This window comes from Lagenorhynchus albirostris, chromosome 2 (genome assembly GCF_949774975.1).
Source record: "Lagenorhynchus albirostris chromosome 2, mLagAlb1.1, whole genome shotgun sequence".
In the NCBI taxonomy this organism is placed as follows: Eukaryota; Metazoa; Chordata; class Mammalia; order Artiodactyla; family Delphinidae; genus Lagenorhynchus; species Lagenorhynchus albirostris.
The window spans coordinates 15,940,677-15,966,346 of record NC_083096.1 but is presented as its reverse complement, the minus strand read 5'-3'; the positions used below and the strand labels follow the sequence as shown (position 1 = coordinate 15,966,346).

Genomic DNA, 25,670 nt, shown 5'->3' with positions numbered 1-25,670 from the left:
ACATTAAAAAACACATGACTTCATTTATTATCTGTATATGAATTCACATATTCACAATTTTAGCTTACAAAATTCTTCACCTTTTCTTATGCATTTATTTGTCTGAATTAATGTTTTATTTCAACTCATCTAAATTAAGCTATATTAGAACTATGAAAATTTAATATGAAAATTAGTATTCTAGAAACTACATTAACATCATTCCTAAATTATTGAGATCACCAATAAAATAGTGTTTTTCTCCTGTCTATCAATGCTGTTAGAATTATTCCGTTTAAGCAGCTCAAGAAAACTTTTCTCATCCTCATCTACTTCTTATAAAAATTACTTAGGTTTGAATAGTTTTTCAGTAAATTTTAAAATATCTGCACAAATTGAGAGTTAAAACTTACACAAGCCTTTCAATATAAATCAATTCATATTTTGCATTTATTTTGTACTTAAATGTGTATTTAATATAATTTGAAAACAAAGCTCTAAAATCAAGCAATGCCATTAATCTATAAACATATGACTTAAGAATATTTTTAAAACTGCAGCTTCATTTCTTCTCAATAGCCAAGTCATTCTGAAAAAATCATTAACAATACTCGAAATGAAATATGTATCTTTATTTCTCTGATTCTTGCTTAGGTTTGGAAAAGTATTTAAAGGTTTTTATTAAAATAAAATAGTAAATGGAATCAGCAAAACCATAAATATAGGTTGTTAATTTCAGTGAGACTGTCTATATAAGCTGTAACAGAAAGTTGGCAATTTCCTTCCAGCCCCCCCAAAAATTGTCTGGCATTAGACTGAAATTAGATGGAATGCTTCTTGTGGTTAAGGAGCATAATATACATTTGTATGACCTGATCCTAGTCCTAGCACAGTAGCAGAAAGATTGTAGGTACTCAAAAATATGTTATTTGGAGTAATTAACTGATGAATTTTAAAGTTAAGATTTATATTCACTCTATTTAGTAAATATCAGTGTTGCATATTTTTGTGTAGGTGAAGTTGATTTATAATTGTACCTATAATATCAGTTTTAAAATTCAACTTTTTAATTTCATGATGAAAAGCACTAATTTAAAGCTAAGTAAAGCAAATCTGGTGGATATAAGGAACAAAACATTTAAAATTTCCAGTACCATCCTGTTAGTACAAGCAATCCCCTGACCAAAGTAAACAGATGAGACCAGGATGGTGCCTCTATTCTACTTTATCATGAAAGAAAGAAAAGGAAGGAAGGAAGGAAGGAAGGAAGGGAGGGAGGAAGGATGGAAGGGAGGGAGGGAGAAAAGAAAGAAAGGAAAAAGAAAGCCTCCCTCAGGAACAAAAGTGTGCCCAGAGTTTCAAAGGGCTGTCCCTTTTATCTCTAGTTAATTGTGATCGAATATTAAAGACCACTGTGACAAAATACACCAACTTGCAAGATTCTAATGAAAACCCCTGACATTTTAATAATATTCCTCTTCAAGGGAGGTGATTTAAAAACATCATTTCCTCTGTATTGCCCTCAGGTCTGTGAAGCCAGGTGTGAAATGTAGGGTAGGCAACACCATTATGAAGATTTCTAACTAATTTTCTTTAATAACTAAAGAAAAGCAAAGAAAGGAAATGAGAAAATGAATGCTTCCAACAGCTAAGACAAATTGAAGAACACGAAAGTGTAGAATCTTAGTTTATCCTTGACAGGTTAAATTCTAATAATATGATTGTTATCATTTACTGAATGTTCTCTAAGGGCCTGGCAATATTTTAAATACATTACATTTAGTCCTCACAATGTTCTCTCAAGGTGCAGAGTGAAACAGAGGCTCAGACAATTCTAGGTAATCTCCTAATACCTTACCCTAAGTGAGAGAGCTTGCATGCCAACTTAGCTCTGACTGATGTAAATGTTCACACTCTTTCTACTGTACCATAGCGCCTCAAAAAAGAAACATTTTATTGGATGCCAGGAAGTTCTGGGGACAAGTGATCACTAAACTAAAATTTAAATACACTGATATTACTAGCAGCCAACATGGGATAAACAGGAGAAAAATGAGATACTGCACTGACAGCTTGCATTGTTAATACAAACATACCTAAAACATAATGGTAATATTGCTTGAATATTTGTTAAGGTCCATGAGCCAAGTCACATGGTCAGGTTTGTGAAATAATTTGTTAAACCAGGCACTTAAATGAAAAACCGAAATGAAATCAAAATACTTTAAAAAATAATGTATATAAAATATCTATCATACTCCCTGACACATGGTAAGCACTCTGTGGATATGTGCTATTATTTTTATAGTAAAACATCCAAGTTTTTATGGTCTTTCTAAATTATTCCACTATACACCCAATAACTAAATAACCCTGGATAAAACAGAATTAACAGATGTTTCAGTTAAATCTGATTTCACCATTTTTAAGGTTGCTTTCTCTATCACACTACCAATCCTAAGTATGAACCACACAATTAGAACTCAGATTAAGTTTCAAAGTATAAAGAGAGTTCAAAGTTATCATAGAAAACACTGTCCCCAAGAATTATTACTAGGTTTAAAGAATTACAGGATATATTTATAGCCCCCCTTAGTTTCATCAAAATTGAAATTACTAGTAACTAAAGTTTGAAAAAAATGTTTTGCTAAAAAGAATCCTTGATCTGTAATTCTATATCTTTAAAATGTAGCCCACTAATCAAACGGCTAAAACATTTACATTGTTATGGATTTTATAATAAAAAGTGAAAATACTTTTACCTTTTATTTTTAAAACTCTCTTTAAATTATTACCTAAGCATATTTAGAGTTGAAAGACCTCAGTTTGAATACCAGAGCTATTACTAGTAGTTTTGTGCCTATGACCAGTCACATAATTATCTGAGTTTCAGTTTCCTTGCCTGTTAAATAAAGACAATTCAGCTACCCAAATCCAAGTAAATATTACGATAGTCATCATTATTGTCATTTCAACTACCAAACAGAAGCTAGAGGTACAGGAGGCCTGTTTTCCAAACTTACATGGCCAGCCCAGTACTTAATATGGTTTCAACTTTGGATGCCTCTAAGGAAGACATTCAGTCTCAGCTCTCACCCTCTCCCACTGGGACTTCACTTGTCCCTCCCTGTCGGAAGACATCTGCATATGCGACTCAGCTAGAACTCTAAGACTGGACTTGAAGTCTAGGAGAAAGAATAAAAACCAAGAAATTGCTAGTTTCTAGCCTCAAGCTCAAGTAACAAAACACATCTCATCCCCCAAATTCACGCTTTTTTTTTCATGCTTTTTTTTAATCGTATTTCTTTGTGAGCAGAATATTCGACATGCAAGTTTTTTTTTTTCTTAGCAACCATGACGAGATCTGAAGCAGTAAAATCTTCCCACGTATCAGAAAAGAAATTTCTAAGTATTCCAAATCCCACACTTATATTTCTATACGAAGATGCAACTGCTCAAGCAGTATGTTTAAAAGCTATACATGAAAACTTGCCTCGGAATTTATTAGATTAATAGAATAGAAAGGATGCAAGAATGGCTTTAATCTCAACATTCACTCAATTAACAGAGAAAACATGAAAGTGACCTCGGCTTAATAACTTCTTAGTTCTTGATCAATTCACAACACAACGATAAGCCACTCAGGCTGGATTTGGAAAGGAAGGTTATGCCCTTCGTGGCGGATCGCAGTGCTGACTTGGACCTTTCTGCCAGCCTCGCCCGGCTGCCTCTATGAAGCTGCTGTCAGACCAGCCGGGGTGCCTGCGTGCACCTACACAGCAGCACGGAATTGAACTCGAAGTAGTGTCTTTGTGGTATCTTTTCAACAAGTCATGTCCCATTCAGCCTGCTAGTTTATCTCTGTCAGGCTGGGTGCCCAAGTGGCTTCCGCGAGCTGTCAGGGACAGGTAGACCAACCTGCTTTGTGCTGAGGAGGTAATGCATCTTTCGGGCTTGGTAATCTCTTTTCTTCTCCTCCCTTTCCAGGTCGGCCTTCTTCTCTTCCCTTTCTTTCATCTCTGCAAACTCCTCCAGAGCCTTCCTGCAGGAATCAGTTTGCGGTTATTCATGATACGAAAAATCTGCTAACCTTTTAATTCTTTCACTGATGAGAATCAAGTAATTTTTTGAGGGGTAACCATTGTCCACATCCATCAAAATCAGTGGTGGAATCGAACTTACTGGCACATTCTAGGGGAATCTTTGCAATCTTTAAAAAGCATTTAAGTGATTTTTCAGTGGTGAAATTTTGAAAATCAAGTATCTACATATTATAATCAGTTCAATAGCTGAGGAACTGTATCAAATGCAAAGTAAGTTAATTACTATGCTATCATTTTCTTTGGCTATTTTGGACTTAGTTAAATATCCTAAGAAAACATCTGGGCTATTGATTTCCTTTAAATTTGGTATTTACCAAGTTCTCATTGTTTACTTTACACACTAACAGGCTAATTTAAAAAGTGTGATGGGTTTTTACACATATACTTAATTTATTCTAAGTTTACTTCAGTTAAACAGTTTAAATAATATCAACAAGATTACATATATTATCCTGTACTTGAAAGGTTGACATTTTGTTCAATTATATCAATAATTAGAATAAAAGCCAAATTGGGTGCATAAGTTCACAACTTTCTAAGTGTAATAAATTCCATTAAAATAATGAAAATTTCATCACTTATGTATATGTATTTTAAAAATTTAAACAAAAAATCACCTCTTAAAATATACTTTGTGACAAATACCTGCTAAATAGAATATTATCAAATTATGGAAGAATAAATCCTTTATTTTCATAGAACAAGTTTAACCACTCATGCTAAAATGTTTTGAAATTGTACTTTATGCTTTTAAAAAACAGATATGTAACTTAGTGTCTAGTTCTATAAGTAAAATTTTAAGTAAAGCATCTGGGCACATACCTCAAAGATAGCAGGGGAAAGTAGAGGGGAGAATTCCAAAAATTAAAAAAAAAAAAAAAGATTCTCATTTCTACTTCAATGACTGGAAATATTTTTGTCGCAATTTTCTGTTAAAGGCTACTAATACAATACTTCATACAAGGTTACTTATGAAACACTCTGACGTTTAAAAATCACCATGCTCTGCTATTGCAGCAGAGCTATTTTTCCAACATAAGATTAAATTGCAAAATAAATGAATTACTTGGAGTGGCATGGCCCTCATTTTGCCACCTTCTCTTGAAAATTGCTTATTAATATGAAAAAAGGAGTCAGAAAATAGCCTGTTTTACTTTATGCATAGTATTTTGGGGGCTTCTGCACCCACAGAGCTGGGCTGGCTGCACATTTAGATTGTGCTGGCAGGCTGGTACAATGACCTTTCTGACCTGCATCTCAAGGCTATTATTAATCGCTAAGTAACCTGGTAAAGCCAAACAAATTTGTTTCCATTGAAAGGATCTCTATCTGTGTCTGAGAATTTGTTCTGTACCAAACAAACCTCATTAACTGTGTCCATTTTTGACAAAGAACCAGGAGTTACAGGGATTGGTGACCTTTCTTTGTCCTTAGGTACAAATTTCAAGGCAGTTACATATGAATAAATGAGAATTTTTACCAGGAAAAGTAACAATCATATGTTACATAAGGAACTGAATACGTCATTAATTTTCACCTTTACTTTTGATATTATGTAAAAAATAAATATCTCTTCTCTAATTCCTCTTATAAGTCTTTAAGATAATTTAAAATAACCAATGAACTGCCGCTATAAGGATAATTACTCAGATATACAGGTATCCGATTTTATGTTACTCCAAAGATAAGGACAGGAATTTTCCGAGTAATCACAAAAATTAAAACAACACATCTACAAAGAAGTTTGTGTTCTATAAATAATTTAATGAATATGAAGAGATCTTACATAAGAAAGAAAAAAGGCCCAATAAAATTGAACACATACATGAACAGGCAAGGTACAAAGAATAACTAGGACTTGGATACAAAATGAGGGTGGAAATTACTTGAAGCAGTAAAAACCGTCCATCTTCAGGGTATGGAAACATAAAATTTAAACAATGTGTACTTGGGGAGCTTGACAAGGAGAGTTAGAACTGAGAGAGGTGTAAAAGAATGCCAGTTTCCAGTATATAAAGAAAACACAGAGTAAATCTAGAAGGAACTGGGAAGCCCTACAAATAAATCCAAGAAATTTGACAAAACCCTAGAAAAACTAATCTGGGGTAATCTCAAACCACAAAAATAATTAATTTAGTCAATTCATACAATTATTGAAAAAAAATCAATCTAAAGTTCCTAGCTGATTTATTGCCCTACTTGAGAGTATACAGTTGTATTGAACACCACAATTATACTTATGTTAAATATTCTTTGTTAAATAACCAAGTAGGAGGAGCTGAATAAATATTTATCTTTGATATACAGGTTTTTGTTATAGCAATCTAGATGAAGATACGGCTCAATGTAAAGGATGCAGTAAAAAATTATGATCCCATTAAAGATTAAAAGCTGGAAACCATTGTAACTAGGGTTCCCTGCAAAAATATAAAATTTACCTATTTTTTAATCCAGCAATTTTTAAAATGCTTTTTAAACAATTAAAAATTTCTCCAAATAGTTTCAGGTTATGAATATTTTTTTTAATTTCAGGTGTATTGACTTATTTCTATCTTCAAAAAAAATCCTGTGATATATATGGGATAGGTATAACTAATTACCCTATTTTACAAATATGAAAACACATAAAGAGACGAAATGACCCATTCTGAATAACAAATCAGTTAATGGCAGAAATGGAATTAGAATCCCTAGATTTGCAGATTCTCTAACCACAGACCTGGCTACAGTCATCCTGATACAAGAAATACTATGCAGAAGCTACTTTTATTGAAGGAACCATGATTATTTTCTTTTATCTTATGATCCTGTTTCCTATTATATAGTTAGAGAAACCAGGATAAGTCCCCAGACTTTCTGTACCAGTTTTTATATATACAAAACATTTTGTGATATTAGTTTTAAAATAAAGGCAAAAATTACTGAAACTATGTAAAGCTTTACACATTTGAATATATTTTGCTAATGATATCTATAATGATAATAAAATATTTACATATTCTAATCGTGATAACAATAATAAAAATAAGAATAGCCACTTGGAGGCAATATAGTAGAGCAGTTAAACAACATAGACTCTGAAATTACACCTGGTTATAAAATCTCTGCTGGGCTACTTACTGGCTGTTTAATCTTTGAGCCTCAATATCCTCATCTGTAAAATGCAAATATATTATCAGTATTTGTATCTTCTTCATCAAGCTATTGTGAGGATCGAATAGATTAATCTATGTAAAGTGCTCAGAGTAGTGGCTGGCACAGAGTAAGGTGCTACATTAGAGAATGTTTCCTGTGAGCTGCGTACTAGGTTACATGCTCTATCTACATAACTGAATAGGAATCTTTTATGCTTTCTTAAATCCCGTCAATGATCTTCTCCTTTCTCTCTCCACACTAGTGTGCACCTTACGGATGAGATTTCCCACAAGGCAGAGCAAGGAATCTGGCTTCTAAGAGGCAGGAAGCATGGGGTAAACCTTGACCAGTGGGAAATAGAAGACAGAAGAGATTCATGCAAATGAATTTCCCTTTTTTACTGTCTTTCACATACTGCTTTGAGAGGTCTCCTTGCAGATTGGGAGAAAACCTATGTGGCTAACAAAAGAATGCACACCTGCTCCACTAGGTTGTGTCACTCTGGAATGTGATGTGAAGCAGTGGTCCAGGGCTGCAGGAGGTCATCCTATCACATCCTCCCTATAGGACCAAAGCACCCAATACAGCTGCCCTGACTGTTGGTGGCTGACAGCTCAAGCTACATCTCACTGGAGAAAATCTGCTGCCCCACCCCAGGTTTTGTCACCCTCTCCTCCATTCGGCATCCAATGACTGGTGGTTGAAGGAATACACAGGCCCAGAGCCTCTGTGCCAATCTAGCACTACTCTCAAGGCCCATCCAAAGCCCAGAGCTTCCTGAGACTGGCTGAGACTTCCGATGAGGCTCATCACCTCCCTCTGCTTTCCTTTTCCACTCCCTTAGAGACGTTATTCCCCGAATGCTCCCCAATAACACTCACAAACCAAATCACTGTCTCAGAGTCTGTTTCCATCTCTGACACTTCACTCCCCCTTCTCCCTCACCCTCGCTGTCCTGAGCTAGAACCACTCAAATAAAGGATTGGCAGTTTAATCCCTGACTTACATTTTGTTTCCAAGAGCTTCCTGGCTAAGACATCTACAATACCTCATTTAATCCTTTCACAGTCCTGTGATGCAGATATTACCCACACCCATTTCACAGAGGTGAGATCTCTGCCCAAACTCTCAAACTAGAAAGTGGCAGAGTTAGAATTTGAATCTAGGTCTGACACCAAAATCCATGCCTTTAAGCACAATACTATACTCATACCATACATTTTGCCCAATCTAATATTTTATTTAGATATCGATAGACCTTTTTTTTTTTTCTGTAACTTTGAATATTGTAGTAGCCATACTATTTTCCCAAAGTCCTCAAAAGGGAAAAGCTGCTTTGTTTTGGAAAAGTTTAAATGAACTATCGCTACTCTTCTTCATCATCAGATCATAAAATTATAACTGGGGATCTACACGTGACCTTGGAATGGACAGACTTTTGCATTTGAGCCACACATGTCATCTCTTCTTAACACATTTTCCACTTGCTACTTTTGAGTATATAAAGAATGCTAATGAACATCATAATGTATGAAAAGAGACAGAAACTGACAAGATCCTTAAAAGCTAGTTAGCACAACGAAACTAACAAACAATAAAAACCCACAGGCCTTTCAGGACCGGCCCTGTTTATCTCTCCATCTCACTTCCTACCACTCCTCCTGTGACTACTGTGCTTTGGTCAGCATGGCTTTATTTATTTCCTAGCAAACAATTTACCCTATTTCCTTTCCTAGAAAGGACCCTATTTCCTTTCCTAGAAACGGTTTACCTCAGGACCTTCACTTAACACTGTATTTTCTGCCTTGAACTCCCTTCACAGCAAGCTGAATTTTCTCCCACTGTTATTCTCACTCATCATACCATAATTCTGTTTTTTCCTCTATAGAGCTTAACATTTATAATTATGTCTCTATGGCTGTATTTGCTTATTTAATGTATGTCTCACCCACTAGATTGCAAACTCTATAAAGACTATGTCTGTTTTATCCATGTTTATTTAAATGAATAAATAAACAGATTTTACAAAGATAGTCCTGGACAGTAGGACCATTACATTGGATATGAGTACTGTCATAAAGAATTCACTCTATTGTCTCCATATACATATGGAAGTCTGCGTATATGAATCACGACAGGAACCTGAGAGAAGTGACTACAGAAACAAGTACATGATTCTGCTCAGTTCTGAGCCCAGATGAAAGCTAATGATTACTTGCTATCACGCAATAATTCATGTTTCCTTGCATTGCACATTTTCTTTCTCTCATCACAATTTGTCCTTTTAAATTGTTTCTTGATTTTTGCCCAAGGTCTGAGCCAAAGAAGAAAAATAATGTACCTTCAAAAACTATTTCTTGAAGAAAATAGAGCACTCCACTCAAAATTATTTTCAGAAACAAATAATATTTATAAGATAAAAAACATCCAAATTCATAATTACAATTTGGGAATTATTCTCTTCTATATATTACTGACTAAATTATTCACAGCTCAGTATTCGTTCAGCAGACTCACGTAATACTTATTCACCATAATAAAAATTATTAAGATGGCCGCCTATGCCATTCAGAAGCGAGCTATATATTTTGCCATTTTGTTTGATTTTCTTATTCATTTCAAAATATAGTACTAAAAAAACTGTGTATAATTTTTATCTTCTAGTGCAGCAGAACGACAGTAACAACAATAAAGACCAGAAATCTCTACCCTTTCCTCTAAAAAGCCTTCGAGATCCCTTTAAAAAGAATTACTCTCTAGCTGTTCCTACTCTAACAATCCTTTACTCCTACTTTCTATAACAAATTATACCTGTAAACATGCACCACTTCAGCACTCCTCCTACTATGTGCTAAGGTCCTGAAGGTCAGGGTTAAGGTGTGCCCCTCTCAAAATATTTGGCCTAATATCTGGTATACACTAGGTGCGAGCCTCCTTTTTACTATTTCTCAGCCGACCAGTAGTGCATTTCATCACTTCTGGTGGTCTGATTAGAAGAGGGAAGAAGCCACATTGAGAAAGCCCCCCTTGGGAAGGGGACGTAGAACCCAGACTCTGGCTCTTTGCCAAGGACAGTGGTTCTCAGAGCGTGGTCCCTGAACAGCAGCATCAGCCTCATTGGGGAACTGCTAGAAACGCACATTCTCAGGCTCTGGCCCAGACCGACTCAATCCGAAATTCTGGAGGATGGGACCCTGAGTCAATCTCCTGCCTGCTAAAGTTTGAGGAGCACACTAGTTACAGCAATGAGATTGTCAGCTCTGTTGAGGAAGTAAGGTGATTAGATTCTACTCACTAGTATGACATCATGAAGCGATGCAATTATATTCAGTTAATGATCTAATTATGAATCTCACCATATTAGCTAAAGCACTATGAAGTACTACAAAGGAGACAGGATATGTACATCCCAATACGTCCATAGAAATCATAATTTTGACAGAGAAATTTAAAAGTTACGTGGAGATTGTTTGAAAAGCACAGATGCCCCAAATTCCATAATTTCTCAAATAAAAACAAAAAGCTATCATCTGTACCATCCTTAAGAAAAATATATAGTTCTAAGAAAATGGACTTAAACAATTCTCTAGAGTCCTCACTCTGTCTGATGGCAAAGTCAGTGATATCTTCTGTTGGGAGAAGCCTTCAAAATAAAACTAGCTGAATAGCATGAGTTTCTGCTGTGGTATGTTATGACATAGAAGTATTTTAGTTAAATTTATTGAATGGACTTATGTTGTATCTCTAACAACTGTCTACTCTCAATCTGTCCATATTAATGTAACCAAATAAGAAGATAATAAAAGGAAAAAGGGAAGGCTAAGTCTAAAATATAAGTAAAATTACTAACCACAAATAAAGCAATTACATGCTTGGAGTTGGTACGCAACATATAGTAAATAGTAAAAAGGAGGCTCGCACCTAGTGTATACCAGATATTAGGCCAAATATTTTGAGAGGGGCACACCTTAACCCTGACCTTCAGGACCTTAGCACATAGTAGGAGGAGTGCTGAAGTGGTGCATGTTTACAGGTATAATTTGTTATAGAAAGTAGGAGTAAAGGATTGTTAGAGTAGGAACAGCTAGAGAGTAATTCTTTTTAAAGGGATCTCGAAGGCTTTTTAGAGGAAAGGGTAGAGATTTCTGGTCTTTATTGTTGTTACTGTCGTTCTGCTGCACTAGAAGATAAAAATTATACACAATTTTTTTAGTACTATATTTTGAAATGAATAAGAAAATCAAACAAAATGGCAAAATATATAGCTCGCTTCTGAATGGCATAGGCGGCCATCTTAATAATTTTTATTATGGTAAAATACACAAACCAACATATTTTAGTCCCTTGCTTTCAAATGAGTAACAGTTTATTGCTACGTTCTGGCTCTTTTTTCCCCCCAAATATCACCACAAAAAAGAGAGACTTGAAATTCAGAGCTTTTTTCTGTTTAAAAAAAAAAAAGTTACAGAAGTCATTGTTCACTACATTACTGTGTCTCCTATTGAGGGTTCATATGTGAAATTTCCAGAAATTTCTAGAAAAGCTGTTTCTTGTATGTGCAGTAATGTTTTCTCCATTTTGACAATGGGACGTTCTTAACTAATCACATCCCCTGATCAATCACACCATCAGAGTTATCATTCTGTATTTTCCTTTACCATGATCCTTGTTTCTTTTACTCATAAATGTCTTTTGTAAACTTCTTGAAATTCATTGTATAAAGAGTTAAATTTGAAAAAAATTAAATATATATACAGATACATAGATAACAAAATTATACTCGATGTAATAAGCTTTTTCCTTTTATTAATTCTATCTCAGGAATGAAGGGATTTTTTCCTTTTTATATACTTGGCTTTAAAAATGTTTTGAAATAGCAAATTGTTAAAGGTAGTGCATTCTTGGTAAAAATAAAAATAATGTAAAAAGGCTGTGATCAAATAGTTGATATCATTCCATGTTTTAAAGTGATTATATGGATTATGTCATTAATTACTAATGATGGATAAATAATAGACTGTTTTTAAAAGAAAGATTACATGCTGTACTTTAAGTTAGACACTCTAGTATGTTATTATCTAAATTCTACTAAATTAATTGCTATAATTATTGTCTCTTCATATATAAAGTGATTCTACAGAAAGAAAGTCATGCGGACAGTTAACACTACAGACTAATTTGGTCCTTGAAAACTAAAACGTTATTTTCTTTATGTCTTAGGCTAGCCCTTACGAAAAGAGCCCGTCACCTAGATACAATTCGATAAAGCCAAGCTGCTATCATTTAGTTGGCTGAGATCGGAACATTATATTTTTAAAATGTGGTTTATTGAAACATTATCTTTAGGTAATCATATTTATTCTCCTTATTTTCACAATATCTATGCTGCTCCACTTATGTCCTTGAAACAGGGAACAGGGATATCCTAGTATGAAAAAGTGGCCTCGCTGCTGGAGTTCATAAATTTTGTTCAGCTTTGGATGAGTTCAAAGAATTGCCATGTAAGAAAAGCCTTACAGAGGGAATTTATCTGATTATGGCAGTAATAATTACCCAGCTGTTTATTGCAGATAGAGAAATAATTCATGTAGGCAATAGGCCGTGGTGGCAATGACACTCCGCATTTAGTAAATATGCAAACTGTTCACTTCTAATTAACCAAGCTAGAGGATGCCCTTATTAAATGTATAAACTAAAAGTGCCTTCTTGACAAGTGATGAATTGTTACATTGCACAAACTCTTGCCACAGAATTATTGGAGTGAACTTGGGGCTTAACTTCATTAAGAGATCTTGTGGGATAGTTAAATGAGGATGGACAGTATAACAAGGCGTACCTGACAGCCAATGATATGTTAGAGCCGAAAGGAACTGTACCTTTTCTTCTGTCCTACTTAACTGCTCAGATTCATGAGAGATAAACTGTGAAACTGTAGAGTTAATTTGAGTTCAAATAATAAAAATAAATGAAATAACACGACAGCCCATTTATGGAGGCCACCTGACAGTTTACCCAGCAAATGAATCTACAAAACAGCCACTTTTTATGGGTCAAATCTCTTTCACGTATCAACAACGGAAAATCTACCACTCTTTCTGTTAACCGAAAATAACTTGTTTAATAAAAATAAATAGTTCTATCGACTAGCTTTAAAATAAAATATGTTTCAAAGAGAAAATCGATGGGTTTTATTAAAGAAAAGTAATACAGTATGGAAATTACTCTTAATATTGCTTTGCTCTGAATGGGTTTTATTTAATTTTACCAAATAATTAATTATGAGATAGTTCAGTGTCTATATTCTATGCTTACCCTTACTTTAAGGTAACCATTCTTTAGCAAACATCTATACAGATATGTCCATCCTAATTAAGAATCTCATGAAAAGTAATACTTAGAGGGAAGTCCTAGACATAATGAAGCAAAACTAAAATATTTCTAGCTGAAGTGTACAATAGGTGATGACATCTACCTCACAGGTTTGTTGTGAAAATGGAAGGAGATAATGAGAATCAAGGGTTTAGCACAGCACTTGGTATACCATAAGTGCTCAATGTATGTTAGCAATTTATAATGTGTTTGAGTGGCAATAGCTCTGTTTGATTGAAAGATTAATCCCTAGTGTTTTCAAGGGGAGGTTCATGCTGAGGTCTGTTAAGACTCTACACTTGCTCTTTCATCTGCATCATACAGCCTCTGAGAATGTAAAACGTGTGAACTGGCATTTCAGATAATATCAGAATATTATTGTAAATGTTTGCTTAACTATATATTTATTGTAAAACATGAAACGATATATAAAAGAAGCATTACATATTTTAAGAGAATCAGACTTTGCCACTATTGAAAGTCTAATGTGGCTCCTTCAGATTTATAATATATAAGTTAACAAATTTTTATGTACTGAGGAAGAATATACGACCCCATCTTCGAAATATATATGCATTCATACAGACATTTTTTTAATGAACACGCTATGTCAAGAACTGCAACAGGAAATAGAAAAATGGTCATTATTACAAAGATAAAACTTTCGTATCTTAATGCAAGAATACTAGTATCAAGGGTTAAAATAAGACTGCTTTAATTAAGAACCATATATACGAATAATAAAAACAAAGGTTTTATAAATGTATCTATACATGCAAAACAATTTAGTTTCCACACCTTGAAGAAAGAGTAAGATTGAAAAAAAGTAAAGAAATGACACTCAAAGAAAGCGTAACAATAAAAGCTAATATTGAGTGCTTGTTAAAATAAGTATGTGTGGCTTTGTAGGAAAACAGTAAATGTACGCTCTTTTGCCTTTCTTCAATCAGCCAAATGAACAAACATAAACAAAAATATATGAAAAAAACAAGGAAGAGTCACAACCCCCATCATAAACTCGAGAGAATAACTAGGAATTGAATAAATGGAGAATATCTGTCATATTCAATTAAATTTAAAGTACAAGTTCAGGGTATCTTCCTCAATCACAAAGTCAGTGTAGTATGTGGGAAATATCAATACGTGAACAAGGTTGAAGAACCTAGTGAGTACCCTCACCAAGACGGATAAAGACAGGGACTGACTGGGATGCAGAACTGAGGGAGAGAATCTGAGGCCAAGCAATTCCTCTTTTCATTGATCAGAACTGATGACTGAGTTGAGACGTGATGGCAAACCTGGGCTGGAGGAGAACGGGGAAAAGTAGCCTGAGAGCCGCTGAATAAAGTGAACTGGAGAAAGAAAAGACAGCCCATAAGCTGTGGAGCTTCACACTGACCGTGCTTCATGAAATCAGTTTCCACAGTGACAGGAGGTCATCAGACTTGGGAGGACAGCGGCAAGAGCACAGCTGCCCACGGCCCCAGCTCACTCTCTACCCCTCGTTAGATAGCTGAATGAATGAACGAGAAAACAAACCACCGATATCTAGCTTAAGCACTAAAAACAAGTACAAGAATTTGAGACCCAATTAGAAATTTTAGTAAGGTATAAAATTACTCTGCCAAAAGATACTGCTTTCCTATATGTAAAAAAAGAAATACTTAGAAAATGAAAGAAAGTATACCATTAGCAAATATAATAGAAAAATATGAAATTCTTAGAAATAAAATTAGCAAGAAATAGGTAGACCCTGTATAACAAAATTTTATTAATGGACATTTTTTTAAAATCCACACAAATGAAGATATATGCCTCATTGTTTGGCAGGAAAACTCAAATTATCAAAATATCATTTTTCCCTATACTATTTACAAATTTAATTTAAACCCATTTAAAATCCCAATTTCCTATTTTTTGAAACATGCCAAAATGACTCAATATTTAGTTGGATAAAAATTAAGCAAAAGGAGCCACAGCTGAAAAATAAAAGTAATTTATAGCTACTTAAGCCATGCAATAAATACTATACAGGATTACAAAGAAAGAAATCAGATGGCATCAATAGTCAAGAAATAGACCCAAGTACATGTGAAGACTCTTAATATGTGGTAAGATGGCAGTTAACAGGGAGAGATAAGTGAATTATTGAATAAATGCTATTGGAATAACTTGTTAGCCATTTTAAAAAATCTTAAGCTGGATTTCAAATTTACTGCTTATATCAAATAGATTCCAGATGGTTTCAATGTGAAAAGTTACAAAAGAAACCCTAAAATATCAAAAGAAATATGGACGACTACTTTTAAAGTCATGCAAAGAAGAAATCAAAAAAGAAGTTACTAAAAAATATAACCAGAAAAAATTGAAAGGTCAGCATATTTCAAAATCTCCATAAATATGTTGGAAAGACAAAAGCACACAAGGGCAGATAATTGCATCACTGATGCCAAAGGGTTTGTATCCCTAGCATACACAAGGATTTTTTTACAAATCCATATGAATAATAATTATAATAAAATGAAATAGGCAAATTGAACTAGGCGAGTCATTAAAGAATACAAATGGCCAATATAAGATATTCAAATTCCTAAAAATAAAATTAGATAAAATTTAGATGGAATTGTTCACTTTATTAAATTGGCAGTGATAAAAGTCAAAATCCAGTATTGGCAAAAGGAAACAGAAACTCCTATGCGTTGTTGGTAGAAGTATAAATTGACTTTTTTAATGGAGAATTAGCTAATATGCATCGAACTATAAAATATGTTTAAACTTTTAGTAAAAGCCTTATAGAACTATGCAGAAAAAAGATAGCAGTACAAATGCAAAAAGAAATAAGCAGAGGAATGTTCTAGTAAATGTCCATCAATAAAGAAAAGATTTTCCTAAAGAAATTATGGTATAAGTATCATATACATACGCACACACAATAGGCATTGGACATTTAGACACAAATTTATACCTATTGACATAGATGTTACTTGTAGTGACAGAATACTTCCCCCTCTCTTGTTTCCTTCATGAGGAGGGATGTTTAATCTGATTAGAGGATAACCCAGCCCTCCGGGAGAGCAGGTCCCACCTTAGAATGAGGAAAAAATGAGCTGCAGGGAAGGCTGGAAGAAGGGAGAGTGGCAAGTCTGTCCCTTCCAACCCCAGGGGCCTGTGGAAGGAAGAAGGGCCTGTAGGAGAGAGGTCAGAATGTAGTGACCTATGCCCTGACCACTGAACTCCAGGCCAAAGTCTTGGAGGCAGAGAGGAAGGTTTGGTAGATTGAGAGGGATGCCAAAAAACAAGTATTGTTTTCCTACCTCCTGTTTGGGATCCTGGGAGGATCCCACCTGTGCAAGGCAGCCCAAGACAATACGGGATGGCTCCAGGCCAGCAAAGAGGATCAAGTAGTGTGGTCAGGTAGGAAGGGTTTGCTTAGCACTAGGAAGTCTTCCTTGGCTCCTATACTGTCTACCAGGACCAGGAAGTTCATGTATATCATTTTAGGGACAAGCAAGATCTACGTTGAGAGCTAGGGGTCAAGTCACGAGGACCACAATGGCAAAAATACAGATGACCTTGAATCAGAGTCTGCAGGGTAGCTAGCCTTGGCCAAGGCATCATTTGAAGCATATGGAAGATCTCAGAGAGACTGACAGAGACAGAAAGAGATGATACAGGGTCTGGTCAGCTAAGCAAAACCACCAGACCTAAATCAAGCTGCAACTGGTTACATCAAATGGTGGGTTTTAGCTGCAGATGCCAGCAGAACTCCTAGTGACAAGACTGATAACCACAGAGCTTCAGACACCAGCCATTTTGTTTACCTAAATATAAGTCAGGGCTCCCTCTTAACCCCTAGGGCCACAAGGTAACGCAAGCTCCTTATACATCCATAAAACATGTTGGAGAAGACAAGGGGGAAGTCAAGGAATTAGGAAAAACTGACGTATTAAAAGATTCTTTAAATTACTCTATTGCGCCAAATTGGACTAATATTTATTAGTTTCTTGCCCTCTGCCATCCAAATGCTGGAAGGATGGAATGGAGTCAAAGAATTCATAGAGAATATTAAAGTTACAGGAATAAAAAGTTGTTATATATCATGATACATCTGAGTGTGATTCCATGTAAAATAAACAGTGGGTAAACTCACAATTCAAAGCATATTCGTTTATATAAATGAATTTTGTTAATCTAGATATAAATGTCTTTTTAGTAACACTTATACTCTTACATAGACTCAGTGACTATCACCAAGAGCGTTCTTTTATAATATACACATTTTAAAGCTATATATAAATATATATACATTTAATGATGTTGATGTGTGATCATCATAGCCTTTTCCTATCACTGGTAAGATGGGTGTTGCAGCCTCAGTCATTTTGTGCACATTCCAGGGAAAAGGGAAAAAAAATGGAAGGAGAACTAGCATATCTCATCACCCAGAACTAAGTCATCTTTCCACTCTTAGCTGAAAGAAGTTTAGAAAAGCCTAAACAATAACAGAAGTTAAGTTGCCAGTGTTGGAGTGCAAAACGTTGGAGTGATCAAATCTAAGGAATTTTCCACAGGCCACCTCATTGCAAAGTCAACATTTGTCAGTTATCGATTTTTTGCCTCTCAGCTTGAAGTCTACAATTCTTTGCTTGTTTTGTAAAATTGGCTCTGGACCCATAAACATTTTCCCTTTGCTGGCTAGCACAGCATTAGTCTGAAAACAGAGGGTACTGGAGGGCTATTTCAAGGAAGAGCAAAGGCAGGAGTTTCTCTTCCTGGTTCCAATACACCTGCTTCATTGTCTCCATGGCATGGCTGTCAGCTATATGCAGGGGATCCAGTGGTTGCCAACCTCTAGTGAGCTTTGCTGTCACCCCAACAGGTAAGCTATCTGTCCCTGTCCACCAGCACCCCGGTGGGCAGCTTCCTGCTCATCTCAGCTGGTACCCTGGCTGCAAAGCGGCTCTGGTCCGTGACATCTCAGAAAACTCCACAGTCCAGTAGGCTGCTGCCACATCCCCGCCAATGAGGTCTGAGTCTCATCATTAACGGGTGCGGAGAGGCTCTTCCAAAAAATTTCCTTCGGGGACTTCCCTGACAGTCCAGTGGTTCAGACTCTGTGCTTCCACTGCGGGGGGTGAAGGTTCGATCCCTGGTCAGGGAATTAAGATCCCACAAGCCACGCGGTGCAGACACACAAAAAAACAAAAAACAAAAACTTTCCTCCTTTCAGTACTCTTCTTTAGGCCTAGAGGTGGTAACTTCTCTCGATATTTACTATTTCCATGTTCTTTAGAGTGCTATCTTACCTCTGTTAAAGTTACTCATCTTTTATTAGTTAATAAGTCTTCATATTAAAATTATCTACTTACAACACAGCCAGCACTCAGTGGTGGAGGAGGAATGAGATAAACACAATAGAAACTCCCCATTAGGGAAAAAAATGGGAAAGAAACAGCAGTTGCTGGTCCATAGCGAATATCAAATATGCTACACAGCTCCTGTTCGAGGTGGTTTCTTGGGGAGACAAACAGAGTATTCCTGGTCTGTCATCTTCCACGACCACATATGAGATGCGCCTTGCACGGGATGATCCTTCTGTGCAAATTCAGGACGCTTATGATTACCTGAGGGTAGCTACGCTGCAGCTGGCCAGGCTGGGATTTCTTTCACAACAAATACCCTTGTCAGTATAGTAGGGGTTTGGGTTTTTCGCCTCTGGTCGGTTCCATGAGTAAGTAACCGCAATCAAGGATCTTATCTAGACATAGTTTTCAAGCCTAGGGACATACGGTCTTAGATACCGGCTTCTATGCTCTGCTACTCAATCTTTCAACACAGTGCTTCCAGTCAGCCAAAACAATAGATCTGTGTGGCAAGATGGCAAATTTCGCAAAATTTGCGAAACTGACAAATTTTTCTAGCTTGGATTTTATTCTTTACACATTTAGTTTGGCTGGTTTATAGTCTGGTCCTGGTAATTCTGATATATTAAGGCTTTGTGATTCTGTTTCTACTATCTTTTTTTTTCTGTTTTGCTGCTTCTCACTCATGGTGTCTTGCTTTCCTAAATCCCTGGTACTTTCACTGTACATGATGTTGCATTTGAAAAATGATTTGTAAGAATAATTTTAGGCCTAGAATTATGGCATCTTCTCTCTGAGAGGCTCTTCATATGCTTCTGTCAGGTTCCTGGGACACGATTAGTCTAGGAGCTCCTAAATTCAAGTGCAAGACTTGAGGTTCCCTGAATCACTCAGATAAATAGCAGTTTGACTTCAAATCTTGCTAGTTTATTTCCATTGTTACTTCTTTTAGGGTTATAGCTTTTGGGGATTCTGGATGAAAGAACAGGGGAAGTTAAGCAGAATTCCTACTCTTGGTGGCTCTGACTTAGAATTTGGTTTCCTCCTGATACTGCAAGACTGCCAAAAGCACAGTTCTTTTGCAGTCAGGTAGATGTTCTTTCCAATAGGCAGATGCCTTTAAGGCAAGAGCAGCTTTGAGTGTAGACTTACATCTCTGAGTTCTCATCTTCTACTATATTTTGGCCAGTAAATTACTTACCATGTTGATAGTTCTTTGATGCTTAGATGTCATCATGAGGATGATTGGTCTGAATTAAGTTAGCCATTATCAGACAAGATAACATCCCCAATCTGACCTTTGTCTTGGGCTCACATACTTGCCAAGGCCTGGGTTTGTCTCCAGCTAAGCCCCTAAACTTCATAGCCACTGCTTATAAACACTTCAGTTTGAGGTACAGAAGCAATTGGGTTTTTCAATACCACAAGTTTCCAAATTATAAAATTCTCATCAAATACAGACTGTACACAGAGAGCACTTCCCTTAGCAAAGCAGTGTTACCTTCCATCTCTGCTTGTAGGTTGGCTACTATTAGTCCAAGTTCACCTATTTTTTTCATAGGAATTTGCTGAAAGAGGCACAGAGGGGGCGCATACACCAATATTCTGAAATGTACCTACTGTTTCAATTAATGTCAAAGACTCGATTGCTAATGATCTCTATCACATGGTAGAGGAGATGGGATCTGAAAAAATCTCTTACACCACGTACTAATGGTTTCTAATCTGACATCAAATGGCCTCCAATAGTCAAATCCCCATTTTAAGTGGTTACTTTTAATATTTTACTTCATTGGCCCTGACCAAGTCACATGGTACCTCCACTGCAAGGAAGTCTAATAAAGTGAGTGTTTAGTTTTGTAGGCCCAACAGCAAAGAAGGCGATTTACAAGAAATTCAGAATGGGTTTTAAGTGAGCCTCCTTATGCTATATGTCACAGTTGAAATGTAATTGATACAACTTGCAATAATTCAAAAGTACAAAGAGGCAGTGTATTTTGATTTAAAAAAAGGAAGACTGAGTTCAAATCTCCAGACCCACCACTACTTAGGTGTGTGAACTTACCCAAGTTACTGAAACCCTGATTTTAGCTTTTCATGTTTAAAATACAATAACATATATCCCCAAAGGGGATCTGTGTGATAGATAACATATAAAACCTCACATGCACAACAGGTGCTTAGTAAACATGAGTTACTGTGATTGCAGTCCATTTACTGAGCTGGTCATTGTTTACAATGTCTAAATTTGTCCATATAAAATTTTAGCTTTTTAATTAATTATTAGTTTTCTGATTACTACATACTGATCTTTCTCTTATTGTTATTTACTAAAAACACATAGATATGATATACGAACAGCCAGAAATCTTTGATAAATCTGTATAAAGTATTTCTTTTATGTTTGCACCATGTAAGCAACTACTCAGTGATGATTTTTGTCCACGCTGTACCTGCGTCTAAAGAGGAAGCTATTATTATCAAGCATGTGTTGAATATTGATGGAGTAGATATACTCCAGATTCTTAGTGTTTCCATTAGTATTTTCCCACTTAATATTAATTCTGACTTAAAAATGAAGTTGATGAAAGTTCTGGAGAATCCATATGTGACAGCAAAAGGGGGGCAAATACCAACACTACTGACTGATTTTTTCACTCTAGCGACTCCAGCTTTGCTTTTGCGGGGCTGCGCACGCTACCAGTCTGAAAGGACATGCTGATTTCCTTCATGTTTCTATTTCTTTGTTAATTAAAGCACAATTGGAAATGTGCTGCCTAGCAAGCTTTATGTATTAAAAAGTCTTCAACTCCAAGGAAGTAGAAATCTAGTGCTGTGCTTCCCTGATGCAGAATGTTAAGCAATCTCAATGGTCTTCAGTTGTGTCATCAGCCTGATGCATTTGTTGACTCTGCACGATTTCCTGCCAGAGCAAGATTACTTAAAGACAATAAGGGTGGCCATATGGAGTCTCCCAGATAACCATTATAAGGATGAGAGACTATGCTCAAATCTTCAGTTTCCTAAAAACTAGATGCATATTTATAGAAATGACTCAAGGTTTTGTTTTTTGGCTTTATCCTTGAAAACAAATGCAAATTAGCAGATTACGAAGACAGCAGTTAACACAAATATTGAAATAAATATTTTGAAACAGCAGGCTGTTAGCTCTGTATTGCGACTATCGTCACTGGGAATAAACAATGAGAGTTTAACAGGAAATACTGAGAGAGGAACTGTAAATTTTAAGACCTAAGAGAATTTCTCATAGTTGAAATGGAAGTTGTTCACTCAAAAGTAATAGCAAAGGACAAAGGACAGAAAGTCAGAGTTTAATATGCTCAGTTAAGCACATGGGTATATGGATTCCAGAATAACCAAGGAGACCCAAGCATGCAGCCCAGTTCATGCCAATATGGGAGAGCTGCCTAGGGCTCTTAGAAGGACTGGAGGTTGTTTTCATAAATGTGTTGCTTCATCAGCCCTATCCAGATCAGAAAGAGCTGAAAATGCAGTTAATAGACTTTGACTTCTCCAATTGGGCATTCTGGTAAGCATGTCGATGAATACAAGGCCTCTTAAATATAATATTAAAATTGTAATAATGGTCATATTAATGATAAATACATTAGTCATCCTTCTCCAATACTAGTGATTTGTCGGGGTGTTGCCACTCTGAGATAACCTTTTCTAACTATGGGAATATAAAACAACCTTTATGCATCAGGAGTATATACAAGGGATTTCAAAACTATCTTTTAGTATTACAAATTGTTTTTTAATTTCACAATAGTTAAATTTAGAGCACTTTTAACTTTAGATTAGATTTTTAAATACATAATTATAATGTGTATACATAAAATATTTACATGTATTATCATATCTGTCTTGGTCATGGTAAATGATAGTTTAATACCATATACTTATGGAATATGTAAAAGGAATATGGAATATTCCTTATTCCTTATAAGATTAGTTTTCTTTAAATTTTCCTAGCGCCTTTATGGAATTCAAAGTGCTTTGAGTTTTGTGGCAAATAAATACATAGATTTGTTTTCTTTTAAATATATTTATTACCATATGAAGCAAATGATCTCTGATTTAAAGAGAATTGGGAATCTCCTAGCTTGTCATCAAATGCAGAAATTCTTTCTACACAAAGGTCTACCTGACACTTTAGATGAATCCTTCTGTTGGAATATTTTGTAGCTCACAAGTCAGCCTATCACTGAGTAGTACTGAATTATTGGAAATATATTTTTCATGTTGAACGCAAATCTACCCATTTGCCTTAATTTTTTCCCTTTTTATAAATGTAGTGCGTGACAGTTCTTTAAAATTTGAAGACTGACATCATGACTTCATTTAGGCTGCTGTTTTCCGGTCTCAGAATTCCAACTCTTCATGATTTCTAAGTCCCTTAAATTCCTGGTCGTTTTCCGCTGGATGCAGATTTCTGAGTCAATATTCATCATAAATAGTGACATCTAGAATTTAACACTATGCATCAAACATAGTCCAACTGAGAAACTTTTATTTCCTATGATCTTTCTACCATTTCATTCATTTTGAAATGAATTAAGATAGTATTAAAACAGTATAATATACTGGAAAGAGCACCATGTATGAGGTCATCTAGAATTCCATCTCAGTTCTGCTACAATTTAGCAATTTAACCTTGGGCTACACAGCTACAATGCCCACACACTTTTGTGTGTTTCTTTAACACATACGTGCAGAGAATGGCGGCATCCAGGTTTTGATCACTTAGGTGAGGGGATCAAAGATGCGTTCTCTGAAGGAACTGAGAGAAAAGGAATAGGACCCAGAGTGGAAATTTGTAGGTGTGAAGCACAATTCCCTTTTTTCACCATTCACCCAAATGCAGCTACAGCATCTTCTCCCTCAACAGAGTATCAGAAATTTCTTCTTTGGAGAAACTAAATAGCCTGTAAGAAAGACTTCCACATACCGGCATTTGGGCATCCCCCCAGTGAAAGGGGCCAGCTCCCTTGTCCAATCACTTTAAAAGGAACCGAAGCCTGCCAATCAACAAAACCTGCTTATGTACATACACACCCAAACTGGCATTTCAGTTCCTCATGTGCATGTGTAAACAAACAGCTGAAGATCACCAGCTGCGTGAGGAAAGGCTCCAACTTAAAAGGGAAGGTGATAATAACCAATTGAAAAAATAAAAATAAAAACACCACCCTGGAGGAAATCGGTATCACAGAGACTAAATGAAAGTTATCCTCTGAACTTGAATTATTATCAGTGCTGATTATTTTTCATTTGCCACACCTCCAATCCATTCTACACACTTGCACTGGGATCAAGCCCTACAAATTGTTTTACAGATGGGTTTAGTCTAACAGAACACTAGTATTCAGGAGGAAGAAGTTGGGGGTATTTCCTCCTCATTCCTCTCTCTTCTTTGATGCCACACACCTCTGGCAATAACTGAATGCCTCTACAAGTGTAGGTCACGGCCAGGGGTCGGGGGCTCTCACTTCTCCTTGGTTCTCACTATAGCCATTAATGTTATTCCTTCCCCTTAACTCTTCTACCCTAGAAATAGCAACATCGCACTGTTGCTGGTCTCTGGATGCCAAAACCTCTCTTGCTGAGCCCTTAACCCTGTGCACATCTCTGCAATTACCCTTTCATTTAACTCTCTTTATTTGTGGAATAAATCCTGAGGTGGATTCTGCTTCCTGCCAAGACCCTTTCTGCTCCAGTATTTTAGAGAAATATGAGATATTTTATTAATAGAACAGAAGGATACAAAAAAGAAATGATCAAAAGAGTAGAAATATTTCATGAAAGTTAAAAATTATTGCTAAAATAAAAATTTCAGTAGAAGGGTAGGAAGGAAGTCTCTCACAAAAGTAGAATGGGAGGATAAAGGCCCAGGATAAGGAAAGGGGCAGAAAAGTATAAGAGACTCCCCACGTAACTTCTGGAGGTCCATCATCCAGCCAATAAAAGAACAAAGAAAAGGGCTTCCCTGGTGGCGCAGTGGTTAAGAGTCCGCCTGCTGATGCACGGGACATGGGTTCATGCCCTGGTCCAGGAGGATCCCACATGCCACAGAGCGGCTGGGCCCGTGAGCCATGGCCGCTGAGCCTGCGTGTCCAGAGCCTGTGCTCCACAACGGGAGAGGCCACAACAGAGAGAGGCCCGCATACAGCAAAAAAAAAAAAAAAAGAATAAAGAAAAATAGAAACAAGGAAATTATCACAGAAATAATATAAGAAAATACTGGAGAACTAAAGTATCCACTGATGCTCAGAACAATGGAAGCAAATAAAAGTCATAGAAGTCATAAAATTGAGAAATTTCAAAAACGTCAGGAAAAAAATTCAAAACATCCTTTAATGACCTACAAATGTACCACTGGATCCTCCAACATGTTCATACCAAGGTCACACCTTCTCCAGGTCACTTCCAGCCAATGACTGAGAATGATGGGGTACTAAGGCAGGATCATTCTGGCAAGACAGCAGACTCCTCCAAAGGGTAACTTTGGCTTGAGGACGAGCCATCAGCCTTTCTTGAAAACGTGCTGCAATCCCAGTCTTTCCCCAATTTTTCTTCCTTCTCTCTCTTCATAGGTGCCAGACTTGTGCTACAGACTGAAGGTTTTCCCCACTTCGTCCTGCTTCTTCCCCCCAATAAACTTCTTGCACATCTAATTCCATCTTAGCATCTGTTTCTT

At 36.1% G+C, this 25,670-nt stretch overlaps 1 protein-coding gene across 1 annotated transcript in view; it reads right to left on the bottom strand.

Moving 5' to 3' along the window:
* The window catches only part of SPATA17 (spermatogenesis associated 17), a 193,482-nt gene that overhangs the window by 110,047 nt on the left and 57,765 nt on the right, over window positions 1-25,670 (bottom strand). The window contains exon 6 of the mRNA XM_060142040.1: window positions 3,898-4,021. Within this exon, the coding sequence (XP_059998023.1) occupies window positions 3,898-4,021 (124 nt within the window). The remainder of the gene's footprint in view (window positions 1-3,897; window positions 4,022-25,670) is intronic.